General features: G+C 34.7%; 1 protein-coding gene and 2 non-coding genes across 3 annotated transcripts; all 3 read right to left on the minus strand.

Annotated features, from left to right (window-relative positions):
• Positions 1-1,577: 1,577 nt before the first annotated feature.
• Positions 1,578-1,650, minus strand: TRNAF-GAA. Its single transcript has one exon. It is a non-coding gene; the product is annotated as a tRNA-Phe (tRNA).
• A 2,418-nt stretch (positions 1,651-4,068) lies between these two features.
• Positions 4,069-9,164, minus strand: LOC113286554 (MADS-box transcription factor 23-like). The gene is made up of 8 exons (XM_026535139.1): positions 8,983-9,164; positions 6,299-6,380; positions 6,033-6,094; positions 4,814-4,913; positions 4,671-4,712; positions 4,499-4,582; positions 4,251-4,411; positions 4,069-4,154 (listed from the first exon to the last, which is right to left on the minus strand). Exons 1-8 carry the CDS (start codon positions 9,162-9,164, stop codon positions 4,139-4,141), a joined length of 729 nt encoding a protein of 242 aa, XP_026390924.1. The 3' UTR covers positions 4,069-4,138.
• Positions 9,165-14,412: 5,248 nt separating this feature from the next.
• Positions 14,413-14,485, minus strand: TRNAF-GAA. The gene has a single exon. It is a non-coding gene; the product is annotated as a tRNA-Phe (tRNA).
• Between the last annotated feature and the right edge of the window lie 869 nt (positions 14,486-15,354).

Here is a 15,354-nt window from a genome sequence, read left to right on the forward strand (position 1 = left end):
GTCAACATGACACTTATCATCAAAAAATAATTAAGAAAAAAGTGGTCCCATAAAATTAAAGTAACATTTGACTTTCCCAATAAAAAAATCAACCTATTTTTTGAAACATCTATTTATAGAAACCAACAAGGAACTAAGGAAGTATAAGATTCAAGTTTTGGATGTGATATATCTGGCCCAAAAGTAAAATGAAAAAGTCCAACCGTTTCTACTTACCCGTGTTTTCATCTACTTACGCGTGTTTCCATCATCAACCTATTGCATCTAGTTACGATGTTCACTAGGACAATCAATCAAACCTGCTACTTCATAAACACAGGCCCTAAAAATAATTGAACACACCCCTTTCTCGAAACTTCGATTTCCCGACCGCAACATAAAAAAATCCCCAAATCCCAAATTTCATCATCTTCAATGCACAAACCCTAGACATTCTGATGTTTCTACTGGTTAGTTCTTCTTACGATTCACATTTTTTTTTTAACATTTTCTGGTATAAACAAATTCCTAATTATTTTTGGTTCAATTTTTTTAGGTTTTTTTTTTTTTGGGACGAAGAAATGAGGTTAGGGATCATGTATGTAGTCTGCTGCTATGGAAGACAAAAAGAAAATCATCTAATAGGTAAGTAAATCTTACTAGATTTGGTTAATTTTTAAAGTCAATTGTTAAATTATTTTAATTTTATTAAAGATATCTTTTGTTGAATGCAATGCCTTTATTATTAGTTTACTAGTTCTTTTTTGTTGTGGCTTAATCTTCGATTCCCATTAGGATGTGAGGATTTAGTTAAAGGGCTTTATGTGGATTGTTTGTTTGTTTCTCGAGATCTTGTATAACTATTGTGAGGATTCATTTGATGGTACTATGTCTATGATTGTGATTTAATATCTGCACCACTTTCACTGTTTTATTTTTTTGATTCCATTAAGAGAATCAATTAAGAAAATTATCCTGTATCTTAAGACTTGTGATTAGATTAAGAAAAAGGAAATGATAATGCGGTGAAGGTTGATCGAACACCTGACCTTCAGATCTTCAGTCTGACGCTCTCCTAACTGAGCTATCCCCGCTTATGTTTATTTGATAGCAAAGATGAATGTGTAGTAACTATTTTGGTCATGACTCATGGGGTTGAATCTAAAGAGTAGGAATTCAATATTCTGATACATTGGATTATTTTTTTCTTGATGGTCTTTGTAGAAAGATTATGCTAGTATATATAATGCTTGATGGATGACAAGCTGACGACAACCCACATGAATGATTTAGAAGTTTATAAAGAGGATAATACAGCTTTACCCTTCCCTCTAGAAGCAGACAATATGATAAAAGGGTTTCATGTGAATTGTTTGTTTTTGAAGTCCTGTGACCTCTTTAACTTGATGTAGAGGCTAGGAGGAAGATAGACCATTCATTTGATGGTTCTGCATTTGTAAATTTAATGTCCGTACCTTGCCGTGTTGTTATTTTATCTTTTGATTCTGTTTTGCATGTACGCATAGGAAAAATAATTAGGAAAATGATCCTGTATCTTTTCATAGGCTTGTGATTAGATAATAAAAAGTAAAGGATAATGCGGTGAAGGTGGATCGAACACCTGACCTTCAGATCTTCAGTCTGACGCTCTCCCAACTGAGCTATCCCCGCTTATGTTTATTTGATATCAAAGTTGAATGTGTAGTAACTATTTTGGTCATGACTCATGGGGTTGAACCGAAAGATTAGGAATTCAATGTTTTGATACATACAAGTCGTAGGGTGTTAGATTTTTTGTTTGTTTTTTCCTTTACGTTTTCTGTAGAAAGATTACGACAGTATATAATGCTTGATGGATGACGACAACCTACATGAACAATGTAGAAGTTTAAAAAGAGCTATAAGCTTTACTGTTCCCTCTAGAAATAGAGAATATGAGAAAAGGGCTTCATGTTAATTGTTTGTTTATGAGGTTATGTGACCTCTTTAACTTTTTGTAGAGGCTAGGAGGCAGATTAACTATTAGAAAGAGTTTGATTATGTTGCTAATTGTATGGTCCTGGTTAGATTATGACATCATGAGACTGGAAATACATTTATCCGAACTTCCTATACCAGTAAGAACAGTATAGGAACTATTTAATGACAGATTGCAAATAACTTCATATCTTTAAATTTGAAAACTTGGGTTGGGTGTATGCTTTTTGGTAGAACTCAATGTAACTAGTGAAATGATATAAAGTCTTCTGATGTAAAAAGTTCTCTAGAGAACTCAATGTAACCAGTGAAATGATATAAACTCTTCCTATGTTGTCAAAGGCGTGGCGCCTAGGCGCCAAAGTGACCTTATTTTGAACTTGGGCGCCACGCAGTGCGTAAGGAGATGCCACTTTTAAAAAGTGGCGCCCAGGCGTCGCCTTTCTAGGCGCTAAGGCCAAGACGCCAGTTTGCTGGAGGCCAAAGTGGCATTTTTGTGCCAAAAAAAAGGAAAAGAAATATTGCCAATTTTTTTTTTTGAAAATCTTTTTCATTAAATGACTCTACTGACGTAAAAAGTTCTCTAGGATACAACTGTGCAACTATTGTTGCTTGTCACATGGCATGTATAAGTTGTTGCGAAATTGTGGGTTTTCCTCATTCTGCATTATTCTTTCTGTGTATCTCCCCCCGACTTTTCCAGACACATGCCTTGCTTATCTTAAAAGTTAAGGTCTTTACACACCATAGTTGGCCGTGGTTGTTGTACACGTTGTACGTTATACGCTTATATTATAGTTGGTTGTGGTTGTTGTCTATAATTGTCATCCATCGATTGGAACTCGGTAAGTAATGTGATGTATATTTGTTCATCAAAGTGTTATCGAACACGAACTTATACTTAAACCAGGCATTTATTAGGATAAGTAAGAAATTGCAGAAGAAACTAGAAAGTACAGCAACTTGGACATTATAGTAATGAAGTTTACATGCATATAAAAGTAAGAATGGCAAGACAAATTATGCGTCTTTTCAGATTGTTTATTGAGGCCATGCGCACTGGCCTTTTGAGGATACGAAGTAGCCAGTAAGACTAACAAATCAAGGTAGCATTAGGATCCAAGGATCAAGGGACACGGACCTATACTTTGCGTTCAGCTACATTATACTACTAACAAGAAGTAAGAGAAACCTAGGCTTTCGAAACGTGTGACAGACACCATAAGAAACTCAAGTAATCGGAAAGTATTGGGTTCTTTGTAGAAAGATAACCACTACTGGCTATTCATGCGACCAGCAGAAATAGATAGCTACCGTAAATTGTCACCATAGATTATTCATTATTGTAATATAATGAGAAGGTTTTTGTCTACTAAAATTCTTTCTTTTCTAGTTAGTCTGTTTTTGGCTTGTAGTTTTCTAAAGACTCTTGTGCATGATTTTTTGTGACAACCATTATAAAGTTATTAACAATAGTAAGATTTTTACTAGTTTACTCGTAATAGGTACAAATACCGATTAAAAATAAAAAAACCTGAATCTGATAAGGTGAGTGATCTCCGAGTAGAAGCCCACTAACAACAAAACTTTAGACCTCAAAAATTTCTTCATATATATTTTAGGGTTTTCTTTTTCTATAATGAGAATCTCATCCACCAAAGCGTAGAGATCAAGGTATTTTGATTCATTCACCAACTCTATACTCAATTCCCTGTTATTCAGGTCGTTTGTCTTTTAGTATCTAATATGATGATTGGACGAATAAAAACGTGAAATGAAAAATTGTTGTGGCCTAATTTGATCTTTCCCAAGAAAGTGGCTTATTCTTTTTAATTGGTTCCAACACTAAAGGTTAAAACATACAAGCACATACTGTTTGTTTCTTATTGTCAATTAACTGTACATGGATAGTCATCATTTTATAATTGAAGGTACTCTACTTTCAATGCATTATATAACTAGTAAAAGCACACCTGACTTCAAGAAACATACTGGAATCTGTAGACAATTTAGTGATGAGGGGTTGTAGGAGCGATCACCAGACTAGGGAGACTGCGAAAATAATATGGAACAGAACTTATCTTCAAACTTTTCTTTATTCTGATTTTTAAAGGGTGATTTATGCAGAGTGAAGTTCAAGGGTAAGCAGGTGTTTTGGACTAGAATCTGTAACTCCTGTTCGTCATTGCAACTGTAGTCTGATGCATATTGTTCATGGAAATATCAGCACATTAAAATTGATATAACTGGTGATATATATATTGATTTTAACACCAAGAGAATCAGGACCTTACCTTAGTGTTCTGGGATTTTGTGGCGTGGCATAGTTCTGTTGTTGTGGTTGGCTTAATTGGAGTATGATACAGTCATCATCATCTTCCTCTTCTTCAAGATTAAAGACATTTGGAGAATGAGAAACCCTACTTGTCTCATGTGCATCTCTTGCTTCATTGTTCTGAGGCCAAAAGTTAATGCTTTTGGATCAGAAAGAACACAACAGGGCCTGTCATGTTAATTGAAGATATACAGTTTGAGCAAGTACCTTCTTTAGCAAGTCCATGTTTTCTAGACGTATATGGTGTTCCTTCCTGAATAGTTCCATGTTTTCTTGGTGAAGGAGGTTTCCCTGCAGTGTAATTAATAAATGTGTTAACCGGTTTGGAGTTATATTGATTTAGCTATGGAATGGGTAACTAATTGCTGCTTTTGGAGACCTTTCGGTTTAGTTCGTGTATCTGATCGGTTAGCTTTTGGTCCTGTCAAAGTATAAACCTTGTTAGGATTTGTTCATTTGGAATATATGCATCTATTGGTTAGTTTCAAAGAAAACATAGCATGAAGGTTTAGTATGTTAGACCTTTTGCATACGGACACCACGCAAACTCATTTCCAATTGATTTTCCAAATTTTGTAGCTCTTTAGCGCTCAAACTGGATAGCTCTTGACCCATCAATTGCCTGCAATTTTTTTTCGTGACATATAATTTATTAGTACGTGGTTTGTCGGACAATCCACATGGCACATTTCACTTTTATATACGAGCAGCTGTATGAATTTTCACTTGGCAATCCAGAAATTTCGTATAAAAATTACATAAAAGCAATATTCTGTACAAAGGTAAACATATGTAATATGTTTCATACATCTAAAAGCTTTGCTGGTGGCCTCATCTTCTTACTAAGATCTTAGCTCATTTTAGCTAGCATGGCTGTCTACTTGCTTTAAGGCTACTTCATTAAAGGGTTCTGTAAGCGTTGACTTCCTTTTACCATGCATGATATAGGTGTTGCTGTGGCTTTTTGGATATATGCACAGTAGCTTAGGTTATGAATTTTACCCTTCTAAGATTCTTAAGTGTACGTGGCTTTGGTAGGCTTGTACATGTTTAAATATTCCATCGCTAAAAGAAGTGGGTTGGTGTGTGTCTTCCAGGTTTAGTTAGAACAGGCTACATCTTGTTTGTTATTTCTGACATTGGGAATCTGATGACCTCTCACTCGTATCTATTTGGTTGAGCGTCCTATGATGAATCGAGTGGGGTTAAATTGGCATAGACATACAGTTAGGGTGGTAGGCTTAATAATAGATGTGATCAACCATCTTGCTGGTTTCTCCTAAGAGCAGGCCATGATCATCAGTAATCCCGAGAACTATGTCCGTGGTGTAATCTAGCAAATTTTGGCTGATAATATCCGCAGGGGATAAAGGCATATAGCTTTCATGTTTATCTAGGTGCTAAAGACATCGTGTTTTTGTTTGTTTCATGCCTTCTTTTTTCTTCATATTTGTTGTATGCTTAATGTTTATCTTTTATTAGTCCTAGGGATCGATGCTTGTAATTTTAAAATGATGAGAGAAGCTCACAATGATTTTCTTCCTCAAAATTTGTTGTAGTTCGTTTCTGTATGTCTTGTGCAACTCCCCGTTCTGTCCAGTCCGGGGAACCTATTTTGTTCTTACTTAACTAACCAATAGAGCCAACTCGATGAGTAATCACCAATGGGCGATTTACTATATATGGATAGATACATACACAATTCATATACCAGTCTACATTATTAGTGAAAATAACATACCGATGGTTTTCTTGCAAGTTTTGTAATTGGTGCCTCAAGGTCGCTGCCTCCCTTTTCCAGAACTGCAAGCAAATTAAATAGGGTTTCAATACACCTTTGCATGAAGTTAAGTCCTTGTTTAAATTTTCTAAGATTCAAATGTAAATATCATTTGAAATTTTCTCTTCATATACACGAAGATAAAATTCCCACTTATGAAGTAGCCCTTGATTTCTAACAGGAAAAGCTGGAGGAATCTAATAGGTTGAAGGATGATGAAAGAGTACCTTGGCTTCTGAAGTTGCATTCATCAATGGATGGTGCTGGTCCTCCTTCGACGTGTTGTATCGCTCAATTATAGATTTCATGCTATAGTGGCAAAACAGGTAAGAGGATAATGATTTATATTAGAGTTTATACAGGAGCTAAATTTTTAAAACAATATCACTTGCAAACTAGCCAGATTGCATAATCATTTAACTTACAACTGTGATCTTGAAAACTGGTCTACTTAAACTTGTCTATGTAAGTTTTCACTAATATAATGGTGCTGCTCGCAGTCCATTTTGTCAGCATGCTGTTATTGTAGTGGCCATCAGGATAGATAAAAAAATTCGATATGACTCAATTACACACAAAGAAGGCAATATGAAACTTATATAAGCAAAGTAGCTGTCACTGGTTTTCTATTCTGGGTCCAAATCTAGGTCAAATTGTTTGCCTTTGCCAAATAATACTGATCTCCTGTGGCATAATACAGTAGGTTGGATACTTATTGAATCAAAGTGTACTTAATAAGTGCATGTAATGGGTGCAAATCATTTAGCAATTTATTAAATCATTAAGGAACATTTGTGGTTTGTGGATGATGAAATAAATAGATTACCAATGAGACTATGACCAGAGCATAATCTAACAGCAGTCAAACATCCTCTCATAGAAAAAAAAAGAGAGCACAGTAGTCAAATATCACATACTCCCTCTGTTTTTGGAAAAGTGATACTTTCACTTTTTCATTTTAAAAAATAGGCCAAATTGAAAAAGTGAAAGTATCTTTTTTCAGAAACGGAGGGAGTAGAAAACATGTACCGGTCTATTGTATTATGAATCTTATGACCCAAACTCCCACCAGAGAAATGTTATCTGGCAGTTCCCTGAAGGAGATGTATGACATGATCATTTAATCCTATTGGTTGACTGTAGAATCCACATACATCCTATTGAAGGACCTGCACATGCTTAAATCCGCTGCTAAAGTTGATGTATGGTGCATCATATCCGAACTAAGGATTGCACCATGCATCTACTTTAGACAACTGCTCACTAGCACTGTCATTCATATGTCGGAGCTCATAATGACCCTTAGTTAAGCATGAAAACTTTGAGGCACCTGACAGAGTACTAGCACAAAATACAAGTTTGACAATGATGATCCAACACAAGTTCCAATACTAGGAGAAACAGTGGGCTGTTGGAAAAATCTTACTAGTAAATTGGATAGAAAGTAGCTAGTATTTTAATGATTGAATGGAAATAACCAATTTTTAATGATAGTGCATCAGACAACAAATCAACATCTTTCTTGATTCAAGTAATCAGATTCTTATACTCTCAGTGGATTGGACAATTTCATTACCTTAAAAATATCGAAAGATTTTGGATGATGCAATAAATGAATATATTTATCTATCTTTCTTACTACAAAAGTAGCCTGTTTTTTCACATTTTGAAATACCTAACTAACAAAAACAATTGGAAAACAAGAAAATTCGGGTTTCTTAAGAAAATAGGGATCTAATCAAGTTTTGTTAATTGGTTAGCCAGATGCAATTTATACATTTACAGTATTACAGGAGAGGAAGAAAAACAATCTAATGGGATAAGGAAATCAAGTAAACTTTTGATCAAGGTTTCCAGATTTAGTTTAGTATGGCTATAAAGAGTAGAAATATCTGAATTACAGTGTTGGAGTTGGACACTAAATCTCTGAAAATATGATTCTTGGTCGGCTAAAAGAAGAGATTACCAGCATGTAATGCATGTAGTCCTAAGTGGGCCTTTCTTGGAATAGAAATAGAAGGTAGACGTTTTGGTTTCCTAAAGCACGAGGGCTCGGATAGCCTTAATCTAGAGTCTTCTATGTTGTTTTGCGCTCACCTTAAACGTAGAAGTACGAGACACCGTGAGTGGACACAATACGATACATACTCGCTGACTCAGACAGTCATGGAGTGTCACATTATGCACAGAAGACACTAAGTAGGCACATCATGGTGACTGAGGCAGTAACAGAATGTCACATTAGGGACACGACACGACACAGGTACGGTGACCCAGACAGGAAATAAAGTCTCACATTGCGGACACGACACCGGCGCGGAAACGGCGACGTAAATAGTGAACGGAGTGTCACATTGCGTTGACACTCCATTAGGCACACGACACGGATATGGTGACGCAGACAGTGAATAGAGTGTCACATTGCGCACACGACACCGACACGGGTACTCAGACAGCAATTGACGACTCACATTACAGACACGACACGGATACGGGGATACACAAAAAGATTAGTCTAAGTATATTAAATCATTAGGGTACTAATACATCGATCTATGCTGATCTGATTGAAGCGTGTATAATCTTATGTTAACAAAATTAAAATGTAAAAAAATTTGGTCAAAATAGAAAGTTAAAAGACAAAGACAGAAATCAAATATTAAGTAAATTTTAGTACCTTAATTAAGTTATGTTCATAGTTATTCAATGCATGCTGTTTACTTCAGATGCACCAAACACACAAATTTAAAGGTATATCATTTCATGAATAAAATTACCTTGTTTATTATGTTGATTTTGATTAACTATAGTCAAATAGGGATCTCGATCGAGACATAAAGAGATAAAGCAAATTCAAACAGGATCAATGAGTGGATTGTAAGAGATAGAGAGAGAGAGAAAGAGAGATTACTTGGTACTTGAGAATTCATAGAGCTTGCCAGTGCTAGAAAAGATTATCAGACCAACTTCAGCATCACAAAGAATGGAAAGCTCTTTGGCTTTCTTTAATAATCCGTTCCTTCGTTTTGAGAAAGTCACTTGCCTACTGGTTGTGTTATCGATCCTTCGAATCACAATCTTTCCTCTCCCCATCTTATTTAGCTAGTTTCTTCAAACTTCAAGTATCAAGGGGGTGAGATAAATGGACTGAGATAAAGAGAGATAAAGGGTGGGAGGGAGGGAGAGAGAGAGAGAGAGAGAGAGAGAGAGAGAGAGAGAGAGAGAGATTTAGAAAGGATATGAAGATCAAAAACAAAAAATAGAGATCTAAAAATAGGAAATGAACAAACTTCCACTTAAAGATGGAACCTAAAAGAAGAATTTCTTGCTATTTCTTGCTAGTCTGAGAGAGAGAGGTGACTTTTTTGTTTGACAGAGGTTTTGTCTGTCTAAGCATCAAAGTTAACCCCTTTATTAGGAAAAGCTAATCAAGTAATCAGGTGTTCTGGGAAACAGTAAAAACCACCTATGTCAGAAAGCAGTACTAGTTTCTGGTTTCAGCCAGTAAAACCATCAATTGGTTATCCCAAGTTGGAATAATTAATGTATGAAAATTAGCAAGCACTAAATAAAAATTAAAGTAAAGGGCAGATTAATTAGTTTATTTGTCCATAATATAATCATATTACTATTTTTAGGATACCCCAATTGTCCTATGAGTCAAGGACACGTTAAAACAAATTATTATTTTAATGTTAAATAGTTAGGGTTTCCTTTTTGTTTTTTCAGCCTTCACATTAGGCTTTGTTATTTTTCCGAATGACAATCATATCCGCTCAGTTATTTTCTTATTGTAGAGCTCTTCCATTTGAAGTCAGGTGTACATATGTACCTAATCATTAAACCATTCTACTGTCATTGGTCGAAACCCTGAAGGCTGCGACTTTTCTGAGTGCTGGGCGAATGAGAAGGTACGTTTCGTACACGCGTATTATGGGTGTACAAAATAGACATTTTTCTCCGTCCCCTTCTTGTGAACTAATATTGTTGTATAGATCAATGTCATTGTCTGTTTGTTGCGGAGATGTTGATGTAGAGTCCGTTTTAAAATCCGTACTGGTAGGTTTCTTTGAGATAAACTCTTAACTAAGGCGAACTATCCATTTTAAGTCGTTGCGATTCAAATTTCCTGAAAGTACAAGGAAACATATGTAGTTGCTACAACTTTTTGTTCAAATTCATATAGCTAGACCGTAAAAAATTAAGAAATTGTTCCCAACGACGTCATTAATTGAGTGTGTGATTTATAATCTTAATATCCATTTTACTTCGAGTAAGTTATGTTATTCAACACCTTTATTTTTATATTTTATTGAAAGAGATGAGAAATAAGAGAAGAGGTAACAATGATGCACAACTTTTTACCTTTACTTGCTGTTATATATTAAAAATGTGGTTATACATTAGGCAAGCCGAACTTTCAAAAGAGTCAGTAGAATGTTTGTTGATTTAGAATTTAGTTTCGATCCTTTTATAGAGCTTTTTTTTTAGAATATTTATAAAACAAAACAGTATCCATGTACTATATGTATTATAAGAAAACAAGTTGTGCAACCAAATAGCTAATGGACCAATTTTAATTATGTATTCCCGAAAACATAAGATTTCAATTCATAGAATTGTGTTCATAATCCGTTTAATCCACACCCATCTGATTTTGAGATTTGGAGGGTGTTTCTTTGGCCCTGTTTATGAAAAGAACTTCAATGATAGGAAATGTAAACTTTATCCTTGCATTTATTGTAAATTTTACAATTTTGGCGTGCTCAATAAATAAATTTAGATTTGAAGAGATCCTTACCGCGACTTCGAATAAGTTACACTGATTTGACATCCCGACACATTCAACGGTCAACAAACGCGCTATTTCGCTTAATCAATTGATACTCGATGCACAAGGTATATACCTTTATTTTAGAAAAAGATTTGTTTTTTTTCTCGAAATCTTTCAACTCATGACATGTCTTTTACTCTTTTACAGATTCAAAAATAAATAACAAGCACTGGTCATTACTTAAATATTGAGATCCAGATTAACCTCGCAATTAGCTCTTTTAAACTTACTAAAACTAGCTAGTTACCCATAAAATTTGTACTTGAGTTTTGTGTTACTCTATTCCTCAACTTGAACTACACAAGAAGAGGTAATGTTTAGCTTAAATTGGAGAAAACAACAGGTACGAAAATAGATTTTCTTATAAGAGAAATAGACTGACAGTGGGTACGTATAGCTGCAAGAAAGTTCAATATTTGTCTGTTTAAACAGTTCTCTATTATGCATAAAAAGAAGTTAATCATCTTCCATGGTTTTTAAAGGTATTGGAATTTGAACAAATGTGTTAGCTTATTGAACTTGATATGGTCCGATTGTCCTTTGTGTTAGAGTCTGTCTGATGGAGCATGTACTTCTGATATTTTTGTAGGTACATTCGTTTTTGTTCTTGGTTTCTGTTCAAGCTAGTAATATATATAGATGCTTCAAAATAAATAAATAATATATATAGATCAATCTTGTTTAAGCAAACCGCATGCTATTTGTGTTGTTATATTTAGCCATTTGGCTAGTCAATGGCTAATCATATGAACAATTAAGAGAAAATTCTTTTCTCATAAGCTTCGTGATGAAGTTTACTCGCAGTAGAACCCACATGGTACCATCTTTAGTCGAATTATTCAAGATTCGGTTACCCACTATCATGGCTGTCACGGCAGGACGCGTGTCTTAGCGCAACAAGCCGGGTTTAATTTTATTGATATATCGTGCATTGAGCGTCGTTTTCAGTGGATTTTTCTATAGTTAACCACAACCTCTTATTATTATTATTTTATTTTTTTGATCGATAGCTCTGATTATTGTTTTACATTTTTTCGTATATGATATAAAAACCCATGTTGCGTAATTCGACCGCTTCTAGTGAACCTAACTTAGTCAAATTGCACACAATCTGGGCCATCAGGCACGTACGGACACGTCGTATGCGCCGTTGAAGGTGGAACTCCTAGCTGGAAAACAGTCACTTTTTAGTTACACAAAATGATACTAATGTACTGGTGACTATTCTTAATGTTTCTATAACAGAAGGAGCAAGGAAACATTGTTGAGGTTTTTATGTAGCGAGTTCTGGAGGTTATGGAGAGTAAAGCAAAAGCTTACCAGGTACATGTACCCTGTACCATGTGTGTCTGAGTTATATATAAAGCTAAGCTTCGAATTTCCTGCCAATTTCTATTTATCAGTGCCTGAAGTGGGTTAAATTGTATGGCAAAAAACTTATTAATCTTCCTAAAAACTTTGGTTGTACTGAAAAATGCACACTTCTGATTGGGTATCCTTTATTTGTACGTTTATTTGTAATTAAGCTTGTATTAGGGGCAGGTTTACATATAATGGAGGAACATGCTATTTTTCCTCAGATAATGCTACCCATTTCTGCATAAAATATCTAATGTTGTACTAAGAGAATCGCATCAGTAGTTGGTTGCTTAATAAAGTTAACAGAAAAATATAGAAAACTAGTACGAGGAACTGATTAAGAATGAATTAGATAAACTAAATCAATGCTAAATATTTATAATTAAGTTAAGGTCGTCTAAAATGATCATATATGTCTTTCAAGGCCAGCTATGTCGACATAACTTATGGGTGCCGATCTGTTTTTCTTTTTTTTTCCCCAAGTACATTCAGAAAAAAATAATTAAAACCTTAATCTAGCAAGTATGGCAGCTTTAGCTGAGAAACCTTACCAACTTTAGCTCAAAAGAGAACAATTTACTTGGAACTTGGTAATTGCACACTAGTACAACAAACTAAGTCAGTACCCATCATACCAGTTTTAGCTTAAAGTATTACCATTTACTGGAACTTGAACTTCTACTAGTTGCAGAAGAAAGTACAACAACTTGATTCTGGTGTTGGGGTAAGAATGGCAATGTATAATTATATTCATGGTTTTGGGGTTATTTCTGTACTTGATTTGTATATACATATAACTTTACTGATGTTGTATTGGTTGAGGACATGTGAATCAAATCTTTTGAGGATTTGAAGTCACCAATGAGATTCTATCCTACAAACCTTAATCAAACCTAATACTAGGATCCAAGGATTAAGGGACACAAAAACCTAAGAAAACAAAACAAACAATTACATTATAATAAAAAGAATAAAATAGGCTTTGAACAAGTGTCAAACACCCAATGAATCTCAAGCAACTGGGAAGTATAAAATTATCAGTTCCTAATTCCTAGTACTTGTTTACTTTTTTCCATCTTCCATTTTGTTTTCGTTAGGAGATATAGACAAATATAACCACTATTGGTTATCCATGTGATCTCATCTCAAAATGGTGCACCTTAACATTTACAGGAACAGAAAGAGATAGCCTGCCTTTTAACATCACAAATGATATATATCTTTTATTAGAGATTACCATAAATGATAAATGATACCAACTTTACATTATTTTAAGAATTAGTGTAACATAATTGGAAGGCATTTCTTTAATTAAACTATATTCTAGCTTACTTGCTTATTTGTTTTTTTGCTTGAAAGATTCCTGTGACTCTTCGATGTGTTCTCAAGTTGCTTCGTACACAAGATAATATATATTTTATATCTGTATGTACATAGAGTTGAATAAAAATTTAGATAAAATTATTCGAAATTTTTACATTATTTACTAGGATGGAAAATATGCATGAAGGCATGTCATAAGTTGAATTTCAGTAGATTTTATATATTTGGCAAGCACTTTAGTACACTTTGCGACGAGGTCAAATAAAAATTTAAACGGTGTCGACAAAAATAGTATTTATTGGATCACTATCTACACATGAGATCCGTTGTATTCGTTCATTTTCGAAATCTTGTTCACGTCTTATTTGGTTGTTTTTGGTACAAAAAAAATTCTAATTGTTTTTGTTTCGATTTTCTTAGGTTTATGTTTTGGATGAAGAACCGAGGTTAGGATCATGTAGTCTGCAGCTATTGGAAAACAAAAACAAACTCGTCTAAAAGGTTAGTTAATCTAACAGTATTTGATATACATATGATACGAGCCAAACGTTAAATAGTTCTGTTTCTTAAGATTTCTTTTGTTGAATACAGTGCCATTATTAGTTTATTACTGGAGGTCTTGTGACCTCTATAACATGATATAGAGGCTAAGAGACAGATAAGCAATTCATTTGATGGCACTGTGATTGTGATGTCTGCACCAGTTTCATTGCTTAGCTGTTTTATCTTTTGATTCCGTCATTCCTTGTATGTGTAGGAAAATCAATCAAAAAAATGACCTCGTATCATTAGTCTCGTGGTTAATTTTTTCAAAATAAACAATAATGCGGTGAAGGTGGATCGAACACCTGGCCTTCAGATCTTCAGTCTGACGCTCTCCCAACTGAGCTATCCCCGCGTATGTTTATTTGATAGCAGAGATGAGTTTGTATCAATTATTTTGGTCGTGACTCATGGGTTTGAATTGCAATGTCTTTGGTGTATACAAGATGAATGTTAGATAGCTTATGAATATGATAATATAATACTTGATGGGCGTAGATGCTGTGGATGGTTCAAGCAAGGATAATTTAGATTACCCTTCTTGCTAGGAGAAAACGATATGATAAAACGGCTCACATGGATTATTTGTTTGTTTTCGAGGTCTGATGACCTCTTTCGTTTGATGTAGAGATTAAGATTAGACGGGTTAAATTCTATTAGTAAGAGTTCGATTGTATGGCTAATGTTGTGGGTACAGCCACGCAAGGCACTTTTCAAATACTTGAGACACTGAAACTGGAACAAAAGAACTGCATACATCAGTAAATGCTTAGGAACTAATATTCATGATATATCTAAGAGCAAGTCTTATGGTGGAAGAGTTTCATCTTCCATCTTCCACGCCACCTCAGCATTTGGAATTGTGGATGGAAGCGCAAGTGTAGTGGTGGAACAACAAAAACGCTAATCTTAATAGCGTTGAGCGCTAATCAAAATAGCACTAAAAAAACACTATTCAGAATAGCACAAAACACTATTAAGATTAGCCTTTTTTTCTCAGCCATTAGATTTCCAATGGCTCGTTTTATATCTACGGATAAAAAAAAGCGCTATTCTGAATAGCGCTTTGTGCTATTCTGATTAGCGTTGGGCGCTATTCTGATTAGCGCTTGTTGTCTGTTAGTGCGCTATTTTGAATAGTGTTTTACGCTAATCTGATTAGCACTACCATGGATTCCACGGACCATTATACGAAACCGTGGACCACTGCTTGGATTTTTCATG

The sequence above is a fragment of the Papaver somniferum genome, chromosome 6, assembly GCF_003573695.1.
Source record: "Papaver somniferum cultivar HN1 chromosome 6, ASM357369v1, whole genome shotgun sequence".
NCBI classification, from domain to species: Eukaryota; Viridiplantae; Streptophyta; class Magnoliopsida; order Ranunculales; family Papaveraceae; genus Papaver; species Papaver somniferum.

Excerpts from the sequence above, each read along its gene's own strand:
- LOC113286554 (XM_026535139.1), bottom strand. The coding sequence starts at position 9,164 with ATGGGGAGAGGAAAGATTGTGATTCGAAGGATCGATAACACAACCAGT. Across the intron at positions 6,095-6,298 it reads ATGCAACTTCAGAAGCCAAG|TTCTGGAAAAGGGAGGCAGC; the intron begins GTACTCTTTCAT and ends ATTTGCTTGCAG. Across the intron at positions 4,713-4,813 it reads GTGGTGTCCGTATGCAAAAG|GACCAAAAGCTAACCGATCA; the intron begins GTCTAACATACT and ends ATACTTTGACAG.